At 36.0% G+C, this 13,433-nt stretch overlaps 1 protein-coding gene across 8 annotated transcripts in view; it reads left to right on the forward strand.

Moving 5' to 3' along the window:
• The window catches only part of FAM13A (family with sequence similarity 13 member A), a 362,418-nt gene that overhangs the window by 43,116 nt on the left and 305,869 nt on the right, over positions 1 to 13,433 (forward strand). For 6 of the 8 annotated variants that reach the window (XM_044224511.1, XM_044224510.1, XM_044224506.1 and 3 more), the window contains exon 2: positions 10,390 to 10,579. In XM_044224511.1, coding sequence (XP_044080446.1) covers positions 10,423 to 10,579 — 157 coding nt within the window. In that variant the 5' untranslated portion in view covers positions 10,390 to 10,422. Of the gene's footprint in view, positions 1 to 10,143; positions 10,150 to 10,389; positions 10,580 to 13,433 lie in introns of those variants that run through there. The other 2 variants (XM_044224513.1, XM_044224512.1) reach the window with 2 other exon arrangements.

Genomic DNA, 13,433 nt, shown 5'->3' on the forward strand with positions numbered 1-13,433 from the left:
AGTTTATTTGCGTAGAGAAATCAGGTTTTTAAAAACATTTCTCTTGATTAAACCTAACTTTTCTATAAATGTATAAAGATTCTTAAATCTTAATTTTTTTTCATCATAGACCTCCTTGGAGATTATGATTTTTTAAATTGAGGTATGATTGATACGTAGGACATTATGTTAGTTTCAAGTATACAATGGAATGATTCAGTATTTTCATACTTTGCAGCTTGATTGCTGTAGTAAGTCTAGTCTGTCACCATACTTAAAAATTCTCATCACACAAAAAAATTTGTGATTGAGATATAGTCTTTTAGCAACTTCCAAAGATGCAGTATTATTAATTGTAGCCACCATGCAGTACTTCACATCCCTCTGACCTAATTATTTTATAGCTGGATTTGTACTGTTTGATCTCCCTTCACCCATTTGGCTCAGCTCTCCATGCCTTCTCTAGCAGCCACCAGTCTCTTCTCTGTATCTATGGGCTTGGTTGCTTGTTTGTTTAGATTCCACTGTAAAAGTTTGTTTGGATTCACACAGTATTTGTCTTTTTCCTTCTGACTTATTTACCATAATGCCCTTAGGGTCCGTCCATATTATCAAAGATGGAAAGGTTTTATTCAGTCTTAGGGCTAAATATTCCACTGTGTGTATGTGTGTGTGTGTGTGTGTGTGTGTGTGTGTGTAAATATATGTGTATATATGTGTATATCAATATTTATGTAGATATACATATAAGTACAAATAATGCTTTCTTTTATCCATTCATTCTTTGATGGACATTAGATAGTTTCCATGTCTTGGCTACTGTGTATAATGTTCCAGTGAACACGGGGTGCACATGTCTTTTTTGAATTAGTGTTTTTGTCTTCTTTGGATAAATACCCAGAAGTAGAATTGCTGGATCATGCAGTAGTTCTATTTTTAGTTTTGAGGAACCTCTATACTCTTTTCCATAGTAGCTGCACCAATTTAAAATCCCCCCAAAAGAGAACAAGGCTTACCTTCTCACATTTTTGCCAGCACTTAGCTTTATTTTATAATAGCCACTCTAACAGCTGTGAGGTGACAGCTTGTTGTGGTTTGATTTTCATTTCTCTGATTGGTGATATTGAGCATCTTTCCAAAAAACTGTTGGCTATTGGTTTTTCTTTGGAAGAATGTTTATTCAGATCTTCTGCCCATTTTTTAGTGAGATTTTTTGTTGTGGTTTTTTTGTTTTTGCTAGTAAGATGTATGAACTCTTCATACATTTTGGATATTAACCTCTTTTCAGATACAATTTGCAAATATTTTCTCTCATTAATTAGGTTGCCTTTTTATTTTGTTAATGGTTTCCTTTGCCGTGCAGAAGCTTTTTAGTTAGGTGTAGTCCCACTTACTTACTTGTGCTTTTGTTGCCTTTGCTTTTGGTATCAAATCCAAAGAAATTATTGCTAAGAGTGATGTCAAGGGGCTTACTGCCTATGTTTCCTTCTAGGAGTCTTACAGTTTCTGGTCTTATGTTCAAGCCTTTAATCCATTTTGAATTAATTTTTGTGCATTGTATAATATAGTGGTCCAGTTTCATTCTTTATTATGTGGCTGTTTAGTTTTTCCAACATCACTTATTGAAGAAACTGTCCTTTCCCATTGTGTATTCTTGGTTCCTGTGTTGTAAATTAATTCACCAAATATGTGTGGATTTATTTCTGGCTCTCTATTCTGTTAGATTGATCTATGTGTTTTTAATAGTGTCAATACCACACTATTTTCATTACTATAGCTTTGTAATATAGTTTGAAATTAGGGAGCATGCTGCCTCCAGCTTTGTTCTTCCTCAAGATTGCTTTGGCTATTTGGGACTTTTGTAGTTGCATACAAATTTTAGAATTATTTGTTCTAATTCCACGAAAAATGCTATTGGAATTTTGATAGGATTTGCATTGAATCTGTAGATTGCTTTTGGGTAGTATGGACACTTTAACAATATTCTCATGATACCTGAGCATGGGTTATCTTTTCATTCATTTGTGTCAACTTTATGCTTTCTAAAAGTAGAATGTTTCATGTATTTTGTTGGATTCATTAGCCATGGATCCTAGCTTAAGAACCATTGTTTAGTCTTACAAAGCATGTAGATATCGATAGATTGTCTAAGGATAACTAATAAGATACCCCTCAACTGCTTTGATTTTTAGAATTAACGAGCTAGATTTGGAAAAACTGTTTTATAGAATGCTCCTTATTTCCTTAACAACAAATCTTCAATAAATGTTGAAATTCTGACAGTGTTATTTGTAACTGGATTTTCCCCCTTTCGTTTAAAAAAAAAAAAGTATAAAGATAAGTATTCTGAGTGAACTCTATGATGTCCTCAGGGTACAAGCCCCTTTTGTTTTCCTATTTTACTGTCCTAGAGATTAGCTTCTAGTTTCTGGGTTGCTACATAGTCACAAGATGGCTACCAGGCCTTGTATCTGTGATCTCAGCAGGGAACAGGGATATGGGGATCAGAAGGCTTTCCTCCTGTTTAATAAAAGGATTTTTTTCTGGTGGTCCTAGCAATTTCCATTTGTATCTCATTGGCCAAACCTAGGTATATGGCCATCCATATCTATAAGGATATAATGCTGCAAGGAAGATGGTATATTTTAACTGGGTACTTTGTTCCTCATCCTATCAAGCAAAATCAGAGTTCTGTTAATGGGGAAGAACAAAAAAAATGACCCATTAGTAACCTATTACAAACTGTGCTACAGTGTCTTTTCAAAGAATTGGTTACCCCCAAAGAAATTCTTAACATTTTTTATCATTGACTCTCTTCTGGTTGTGTGATAGGTACTTCAACATGCATTATCTTATTAAACTTTCTAACACTTTAAAGTAGGTGTTTTTATTGCATTTAATAGATAAGGACCCAGTCTTGGTGTAGATGAAAAATTTTATAAGCTCAATAGGCTGAAAGTGATGGTGATTTCGCTTTAGTACTTGTCCTCCCAGTGACCCCTAACTTGACTCAGCTATTAATGGCTGGATAGAGACCATGGGTCATTCTTATTGTTGCCTTTGCCTCTCTCCAAAGCTGCACATTTGGCCAGAGGCTGGCATTCCTGCTGAGAATACACAAGTCAGTGGCAAACAGGTTTTCAAACCCAAGGTACTCTAATTTCAGAGAGAGTGCTTTCCCAATGATCCAACACTATCCAAGTTAATATGATTGTCTAGGTCTCTGTGTAAGAATAACCCCACAGTTGTTGTAATTATTTTTTAATTGGAATTTTAAGAAAATATGTTTCTTTCCCTCCTAATTGTACTGTCAAAATTGTGTTACTTTTTTTTAGTAGGGAGTCTCTATGAGAGGTTCCTATTTTTCCCAATTTTTATTAGTATAAAAACCTCCAAACACTCATAAAAGTTAAAAGGATAGTAAACATTTCATATATTGTCCACTTAAATTTAAAAATTTGCTTTCTACTTTATTTGTGCCCACTCTTTCTCTGTGCATAAATACATAGCATATATATAAATATATACATATACATGAATACATTTTATATTCGATTTTAAGATATTTGAGGACTTAACACTATACCCTACTTCAGCATGCACTCATAAGAATAAGGAACGCTCTAAAGGTGAAATAAATTAGATCTAACACAATTTTGTTATACTTAAAAACATTTATAGAAAGTCCATCTAATAATATACAACACATATCTAGATTTCTCCACTTGTCTCAAAGAGACAAGGTTTTTATTTTTTTAAATCAAGAACCAATCAAGAAAAAAAAAGAACCAATCAAGATACATATATTACATTTAAAGTTTGTGTATTTTAATTCCTTTTAAATCTAGAATCAGTCTTTCCTTCGTGATACTGATATTTTGAAGAGTCCTGGCCAGTTGTCTGTTAGAATGTCCCTCATTTTGGATTTGTCTAGATTGTTTTCTCATGGTCTCTTCCACTTATTCTTTTAGCTTTTGTATTTCCTATAGACTATCAGATTTAGAGGCTATATTTACATCAGTTTAAACATTTGTGGCAAGAATACTTTATAAATGAGGTGTTCTGCATGTTACATCAGGAGCACATAATGTCAGGTCTTGTCATGATAAATTAGATTTTTTGAATTAAAGTGAATATACCTGGATATCAATTGTAAAGACAGCTTTTTTTTCCCCTTGCAAAAACTGTGTGATCTTTGATGTTGTGAAGTTCCTGTTCTCCATCCATTTTTCACTTGACATTTTAATGTCTATTCATAATCCTTGATAGGATCACTTGGTAAATTATTTGTGGAAGTTGATTTTTTTGATTCTGCTTTTTTCCCTATATTTGGCTGCAGGATTTTCTGCATGGAGAACGTTTACTTTAAAAACAAACAAACAAACAAACAAAAACCCTTCTCTTTTTATTTATTTATTTGACAGACAGAGGTCACAAGTAGGCAGAGAGAGAGGAGGAAGCAGACTTCCTGCGGAGCAGAAATCCTGATCTGGGGCTCGATCCCAGGACTCTGGGATCATGACCTGAGCTGAAGGCAGAGACTTTAACCCACTGAGCCACCCAGGTGCCCCCAAACCCTTCTCTTCTAAACCTCATTTTTATCTGCACAGTATATTATAATCACTTACAGTTGTTACTCTTGGTGTTCCATTTATTCTAGATTTGGCCAGTAGGAGCCCGTTTAATCTGGCCCACAGTTCTTTTTGACATATCCTTTTAGTCCTTGACCATTCCCTTGCTTTCTGGAACAAGAAGTCTCAGTTTGATCTTGTGCTTTCCTTGGACTCTTTTTGTTTGGTGGTGTAATGGCTTTCTACTGTCCACATTCCTGGATAGATGTATTAGTTCTAGTCCCAATTCCAGAGAGTTTTAAGGCCCCTGGCTCCGAATTTAACTGGCGATGTAATCTGATTGTTCTTCAAAGTACCTTAAAATCTTGGTACTTAAATTCTTGGAGGATTGCTTTAGGGCAACATAAGCTGTTGAGTTTAGTAGTCTCAAATTGATTTTCTATTAAGCTCTGCAAACAAAGAGCTACATGTAGTTGTTGTCCCCTTGGGTCCCTGTAAAACCAATATTGAAGGTTCTGGTACTGTGTCTTGGTTAAGAGCTCAAGTGCCAGAGCCAGACCACCTGGGGTTATGTTCTCTAAAACTTACTAGTCATGTAAACTTGGGCAGCTGCCTTTTTGTTTGTGCCTTAGTTTCCTTGTCCCAGTGGGCATAGTAAACATGTCCACCGATAGGGTTGTTTTAAAATTTAGAGATGTTGATTTTAAAGTACTTACAAGAGAGCTGGCACACATCAGCACCCAGTGGATGTTAGCTATTCAAAAACTCATGGCTTCTGAACTCATCCCATTTACAAGATTGATAGTATTCTCTTTCTGTGTTTTAATATCAGAAATATTGATGTTGCTTCTAAGCATATCTGACTTTATTTTCCTGTTCCAAAAGTTTAGGACTTTTCTCATTTCTAACAAGGGCACTGGACTGCCCAGCATGTGCTTTTTGTTCTCACCACATCTTTTGTGGAGGCAGAATAAATTGTCTGCCCTCTGGAATCAGATTGCTTTAGTGTGACTCTTGGCTATACCATATCCTTGATGTGACCTAGAGCACATTACTTAGATCCACTGTGTTTCTGTAAAATGGGGATCGCAGAAGGCTCTTCCTTCCTAGTATTTCTTTTCCAGGGTTTAACAAGTGAAACCATCTCAAGTATCTGAAGCCATGACATGGTCAGAAAACTTCATATATGTTTGCTATCATTATCCTTATCCTTCTGATTTTCTCTTTACTAAAATCGTGGTTTTCTATATGCTCTGACTTCTTTTATTTTTTTCAAAGTACTTTGATCAGGTGTGTGTATCTGTTTGTCCATCTGCCTCAGAACATCTGGCTACCTTAAAGCCAAAGAAACTTCAGTAGCAGCTTATGGAGTGGATCACCACGTGGAAAGAACAGCTGAAGCACCAGTGTCAGGGCAGCTCAGGGACCATAGCAGCTCCAACAATGCAGGTGGCAAGAGTTAATCTAATGGTTAATTAACAGCTTGTGAGAACACTGCAGCTGGAACCAATTAGCTCTAGCCATTTTCTGTGCTTGTGACAATCCACTCAGGCATCGGTGGCCTGCAAAAGAGAAAGGTCTGATGAATCTGGTAGGGAGCCTGAGGCTGGTTCTTGCTAAAGACAAGGTGGTCCTTTTCAGTGGCAGTCCCTGCAGAGTTATTCACAATAAGGCTATAGTCCTTACCCAAAAGACAGCAGTTAGGATATGTTACTAGAAAAAAAGGGGCAGTGGGGAGAAGTGGAGACTAGGTGACCCCAAACCAACAAATACTTGATGAATAGTAATATACACAAAGCAAAGTTTAGAGAGTTAAGTTTGACTCAGAATATTTCAATTAGCCATTATTTTTAGCTTATTTTAAATCAAGAAAGGTAAGATACATGTTTGAAAAGGTAAAATTCCATAGATTTTTACATTTATAAAGCAGTAATGTTATATCATTGTCTAAGAGTCCCAGACTATTTAAGTAGAATTAATCATAAATGACTTTGTTTCTACAGTCACTTTATTTTTCCATTTATTTTTCCACTTTATTTATTTGACAGAGAGAGAAAGATCACAAGTAGGCAGAGAGACACAGGCAGAGAGAAGGGGGAAGCAGGCTCCCCACTGAGCAGAGAGCCCCATGCGGGGCTCGATCCAAAGACCTTGAGATCACGACCTGAGCTGAAGGCAGAGGCTTAACCCACTGAGCTACCCGGGCACCCCATCCAGAAGGGATCATTATATTTGCTATAAGCTGCTATAATATTTTTTAAATAACTTAGGTATAAACTACTGAAGTAGTATAGTAGTTTAGGCATAAACTACTGGTAACATTTCATTGCTTTCTGCTAGCTGATTTCTTCACCAACCAGGCTAGACTTTATTATATATTTGTGGTCACTGACAGATTGTGATGACTCTAGAAGTACAGTGGTTTTGTTTCATTGTGTTTTTTTTTTTAAACATTATTTATTTTTAAAATGTTAACCTGAATTACTTACCAATTGAAAACAGAGATTCTTTCATTATAATTACATATAAATTTTCAGTATGGTGCGGCTTTATATTGAGTAAACAGCTGGTTTAATTTGCAATCACTTCAGCGTCTGTGAGGTCCATGCCTGGCTCTTCCTTGGAAACTTTCTAATCCGTAACACCAAGATTCCTTCTCTACACTGTCTACTAACAGGAGACTTAACCTGCTGTCTGCAGTTCTGACTAAAGGATGGCGTGAAGAGCAGGGGCGTTAGCAGAAAGAGCACTAATTCAAGGTGTTAAACCCAAGCATTTCCAAGAAAATCTTGACTTTCTAATAAAAGCTCTGGGAATTCTGATACAGATGGAACAATTTTGTATATATGTATCATTCAGAAGTCATTCTTACATATTTTAGGATATTAGAGATATATAGAGAATAATTAGATTATCGGACTACCCACCAAACATGTCTTGACCACGATGCCTTCTTAAACAGCAAACTTCGGATGCACATTGAGTATAGAAATTATTGAGTGTATCTCCATTTTCTAAAGAAGAAATCAGGATAACTTCCTGGAAGAATAAGGATGGTGATGATGGTTGTAATGATTTATAACAATCCATAATTAGTATGCCAAGTGCTCTTCTCATTCCTTTATGTATATGAATTCATTTCAGTCTCCTGTATCCACACGAGAGAGGAAATCTTAGCATCAACATTTCAGATGGGGAAATAGGCACACAGAAGTCAAGTGATTTGTCCAAGGTTCACAGCGAATTAGAGCAGAATGAAACTTGAAACAGAAAGCCTGGTTCCATGCTCCAAAACACTATGCTGTATTGTCCCTATAAGAAGATAAGACAAAAGTAAGATAAAGTGTGCAGGATTTATAAAACCACATTGAGATACCACCCTACACCAGTCATAATGGCCAAACTCAGCAAGACAGTAAACAACAAGCGTTGGAGGGGATGTGGAGAAAAGGGAACCTTCCTACACTGTTGGTGGGAATGCAAGTTGGTACAGCCACTTTGGAAAACTGTGGAGATTCCTTAAGAAATTAAAAATAGAGCCACCCTATGGCCCTGCAGTTGCACTTCTGGGTATTTACCCCAAAGATATAGATGTAGTGAAAAGAAGGGCCATCTGTATACCCCAATGTTCATAGCAGCCAATGGCCACAGTTGTCAAACTGTGGAAAGAGCCAAGATGCTCTTCAACAGACGAATGGATAAAGAAGATATGCTCCCTATATACAATGGAATATTATGCCTCCATCAGAAAAGATGCATACCCAACTTTTGTATCAGTATGGATGGGACTGGAGGAGATTATGCTGAGTGAAATAAGTCAAGCAGAGAGAGTCAATTATCGTATGGTTTCACTTACCTGTGGAGCATAAGGAATAACATGGAAGACATTGGGAGATGGAGAGGAGAAGTGCGTTGGGGGAAATCGGAAGGGAAGACATGAGAGACTGTGGACTCTGAGAAACAAACTGAGGGTTTGGGAGGGGAGAAGGGTGGGGGCTGGGTGAGCCTGCTGGTGGGTATTAAGGAGGACACATATTGCATGGAGCACTGGGTGTGGTGCATAAACAATGAATCTTGGAACACTGAAAAAAAAATTTTTTTTAAATTTAAAAAAATGTGTAGTATTTAACCTTATATTGCCAGCTGTTTTTAATGTGACATTTTGAGAGTATTTTCAAAGTATCATCAATACTGGTTACTTTTTGGCTTCTTGCTCACCAGATACACCTGGTTGACTGAAATTTCTCATATGTTCAGCTGAAGGAGATTGGTAGGTTTTTGAGTCCTCACAAAAAATTATTAGCTATTATAAATATGGCTTAATTGATAAATTAATAATTTCCTTAGCAATAGGTCATAGTTACTGCCCATACTAGTACTCTGTAGTAGCTAATACCATGATAAAATAATATTAATAGATACTAAATCTGTCGTATTATCTATAATATAAGTAGATACTAAATCTCTATTATAACTTTACATTTGCTGAATTTTTACTAGAAAAATCTGGCTTTCAAATATGACCTACCAAAATAGGTAAATATCTCAATGGAGGTTGGTTTGATTCTGTAGATTATAAATCCAAAATCAAATTGAAAATACAGGGACCATACTCAAAATCAAGATTATAGAATTAACTTTGTCATTTCCTTGGGTCATATACAGAGTTGATTATAGTATGTTACTATAATTATATACAAACTGCACTAGGACATTATTATAAATCTCACTTTGAGAGGAACATGCACCTAGAGGAAGATGAAAGTTACTAGTTCTGTGACTTCTGCTAAATTACTTAACTCTGATCTTGGTTTCCTCAATTCTGAACTGGAGGCAAGGTTTCTACTTTTAGGTGGTAATACTACAGGAGCTTGCACTTACAATATTTACACTTTGGTTGGTTGCTACATTCATTCTCAGAGAGTGAAAACTTCCTCCAATCCACTGCCTCTGTCCCCAGATAAGACAGTTTGCATTTTTCCAGCTTTTCAGTGTTTAGACTCATAAATACATAATGTTTATATAGCACACATGCTTTAAAAAGAAAATCCCTCATTTAGTTATAAAAGATAAAATTTAATATGGTATAATGTAATACTCCCTTAGAGTACAAATTTCCATTAAAAGAAACATTTTTTGTGGATTTTTCATTGTAGTGATAATTTGAATCAGTTAATTATTAGCTGCACTTTTTAACTTTATAATATGTACAGTCCTGTGAAAATGTTTAAATTGTGACTACCTGAGATGTTACCATTTCAGAGATGGAATATTTTGAACTTGAGTGAGAACTGAGCTGATTTTATGTGCCAAAATACTGAAGAGATATTCACAGATGTAATTAAATCAGAGAAACAAATGTTCCCTCTACTTAAGTGTAGTTTTTCTAAGACTCCAAATTAAAGCTACTTTAAAATGGCATCTAGATAGATTTTCATCTTCAGAAACCTCTTGTGGTTCTAGGATCTACATGGAGTTTCAGTGATCTTGTGTGAGTTTCTCTTCCGGTTAACCAGGTGCTTCTGGTCACACCCCTTGGTTACTGTAATAACCTATCTTAGCTACTGCAGTGTATTTATTGCTTCCTCCCTTAGCTACAGTTAAGTTGTGGCTTTAGGTTTCTCATTTTTCATTTCTTTTAACTATTCTATCAGTATATGCCATTTATAACACTGGGCAACTTGTGAGAGATTTTAGTAGGTTTTGACTTGAGTAGAAGTAAAAATTAGTGAAGAACCCCTTCTATGGGTCTCCGGACACTTGCACTTCAATTCAGGTAGCCATGCAACCTCCTGTGGTAAATATGACTGACTGCTCTTTTTTCTTCTGTTTTTTTAAGCAAAGTAAAGCAGCGGTTCGGCTGAAAGAAGACATGAAAAAGATAGTGGTGGTGCCACTAGATGACCCGAGGAGCTCGACCTATAAGAAGTTATTTGGAGTCAGTCTCCAAGATCTTCAGCAGCAGGGGCTCACGGAGAACGGCGTTCCAGCTATAGTGGGGACTATAGTGGAGTACCTGGTGAAGCATGGTAAGTCGCTGTTTCATTCTGTTGCATTTACTGTTCCTGCACACGAGAAGAAGGTTTCCATGTGAACTGCTTCACCGTGTGTTAGTATATTCCCTAAAATACCTTTCTTAGAATATCAAATTATGTAATACAGCTTTTCCTTTAAAAAGGATATTAAGAGCATTATTACGGTGTAATGTTATTTTGACACCACTGTTCAAGTTACCATGAAACTGAACGTTTCTAATTTGGAATGATTCCTAGTTTTGAGTTCTAAAATTCACTGTTCTGGGGCACCTGGGTGGCTCAGTCGGTTAAGCCTCTGCCTTAGGCTCAAGTCATAATACCAGAGTCCTGGGATCGGATCATCGGATTGCATGAGGCTCCCTGCTCAGTGGGGAGTCAGCTCCTCCCTGTCTCTGCTGCTCCCCCTGCTTGTGTGTGCATGTGCGTGTGTGTGTGCATGCTCTCTCTCTCTCTGTCAAATAAAATCTAAAAAAATAAAAAATAAAATACACTGTTCTAACAATAGTGACTTCTCTTGATTCTTCAGATTCCAACTGAGTAATTTTTAGTAAAACAAAACACTTTTGGGGTATCTTTTTCAGCTGAGTTCAATCCTGAACTTACCGGATGCCTTGATTGCTTTCATAAGCTTGGTAGGGATACTAAAAAAAGGGGGAAGAATTTTGGTATATAGCCTATTATGGGGGGTCATTTACTTTCGAAGTGATACAGTTAAGCATGTAAAAGGGTTGGAGAATAATATAGTTCATTGAATGATAAAAAGATAAAAAGATCTGTTTTTAAGATCTATCTCACAGCTTTTTAAAGTGATTTAATTTAAAATGGGACTTAAAAACCTGGATAAGTAGAGAGAAAATTCTTCCATATCCCCTATATTCATGCTTTTCAAACTAGGGCAATATTATAGGAAAAATCCAAACTACATCATAAATGTCAATAATCTTTAGCAGGTTTGGGAAGGAACTCTTGTGAGGGGAAAAGCTTGGAATTTTCATTGTTTTCTATAGTGAAACAACATTTCTACACAAAAGACTCACTGCAGAATAGAGTTTAAAATTAGTAAGAATTTTTAAAGGTAAAACTTGAGACTTCAGAGGCATTCTATACTTTGTGCAGTTTGTTTCCTTATCTTCCTATGATTACGAGTCCATTCCCCCGTACTAAGAACAATCCTTCATTGGAAATACGTGAGAAACAGAGTGCATCTGTTCCTCTGTAGGAATGTGAGTCAGCTTGTGACAGGAAGGGTATGGCACGTAGTGCAGCCCTCAAAAGGTCAGGTGTTTTGTGTTAACTGAAAAAGCAACTATTTGCTCAGTTTACTAGGTATGTGGAAGACAAAATGATGTTTTGTTCCAAAAACTGAAGAGCCAGACTTGTACCCTTACTTTATAGCCGCTATCCCCTTATTTTTAGAGGATGGTAAGCTGCAGACAGGTAAGATTCTTAGAGAAGAGCTCCGGGTTTATTCAAATACTTTAAACAGGTTAAACTAAAAAAGGTGTAGTATACAGTATAGCGGGAAAATGGGTCCTTTACCTCCAGGGTCTTGAAATCACATTAAATTGTGAGAGCTCTGAAGATCTCAGAAACACTCAGTATTGAGTATGCTACTGATTTAGATACAAATGGATCTCTAGGTAATTCATTTAATCTCTTAAATAGGGTTGTTCAATATTATTCATTTGAATACAAAGTATGACTACCTAAAATATTTTGGTTTTTGGTATAGTCAGTGTTCCGATCTTTTACCTAATAGTGACTGAGTTATAGCCTCTTGGGGTTACACTTATGTAAAATCATTTTCATTTTTAAGTTTTAAAAAATTTTTAAGTTTTAAGAAATTATTGAATAGTTAATATGTGGTACAAAATACTGGATATGCACTGACAAATCTGTCCCTCTAAAACCTGTCCCCTGACTGATTATTCATTTCCCCTCTCAGAAACATTACTTCACCAGCATCTGACATAGTCTTACAAAGATATTTTATGAATATATATAATCATATATGCATATGTTCTTTTTTTCCCCGTGAACATAAATACAGCATACCATTCACACTGTTATAAATCTTTTAGAAAAGCCATTTAGCAGTATATTGTAGAGATCTTTCCATATTGCATAAAAAGCTTTACTCATGTAATTCTTTTTTCCCTTACACACTGACCAGATACACGTATCATTTCTTTAAGTGGTCGCATGCTGATGAATATTGAATTATATGCAGTCTTTTGCTGTCTGTAAGCAAGGATTCAGTGACCAGCCTTTCTCACAGGTCATTTCAAGCATGGTGGGTGTATATGTAGATCTGGGTCAAAAGTATGTGCATTTATAATCAATTCTTTAAGAGTTGAGCCAGCTAAATTCACAACATCACTCTATGAACATTTTGGCAAAATCTGAATTAGGAATTGGTTTTCTTCTATCTCTTCTTACCCATAGTTATAGGTTAGTCGGGTATATTCAGGTTAATGCAAACTAAATATTTTAATAGGTTCAATCAGTTTTTCTTAACTAGAAATGTAAAATAGAAAATCACTTATTCTTACCTAGAAATGTGAAATAGAATCACTAGTGGAATCTTTTCAGAATACCCATCCATTGGTGATACTTCTGATGCATGGAATCAGACTCTTGGCTTGGCAAGCTAAGGTGGGTAGGGCACCTAGCCTATATTTTCAAAGGTTGTGTAGTTAATTATTGTGTAGACAACTAGAAGTTCTTTACTATGTCTGAAACTACCATCTTCACAAACCAAAAACTTTGTAGAAGTCTGAAGGGCAGAATGAAGTTTGTAGGCAAGGTACTTCAACTAGTTTCATTAATTATTTTGTATTTTTTTTTA

The sequence above is a fragment of the Neovison vison genome, chromosome 11 (assembly GCF_020171115.1).
Source record: "Neovison vison isolate M4711 chromosome 11, ASM_NN_V1, whole genome shotgun sequence".
Taxonomy (NCBI): domain Eukaryota; kingdom Metazoa; phylum Chordata; class Mammalia; order Carnivora; family Mustelidae; genus Neogale; species Neogale vison.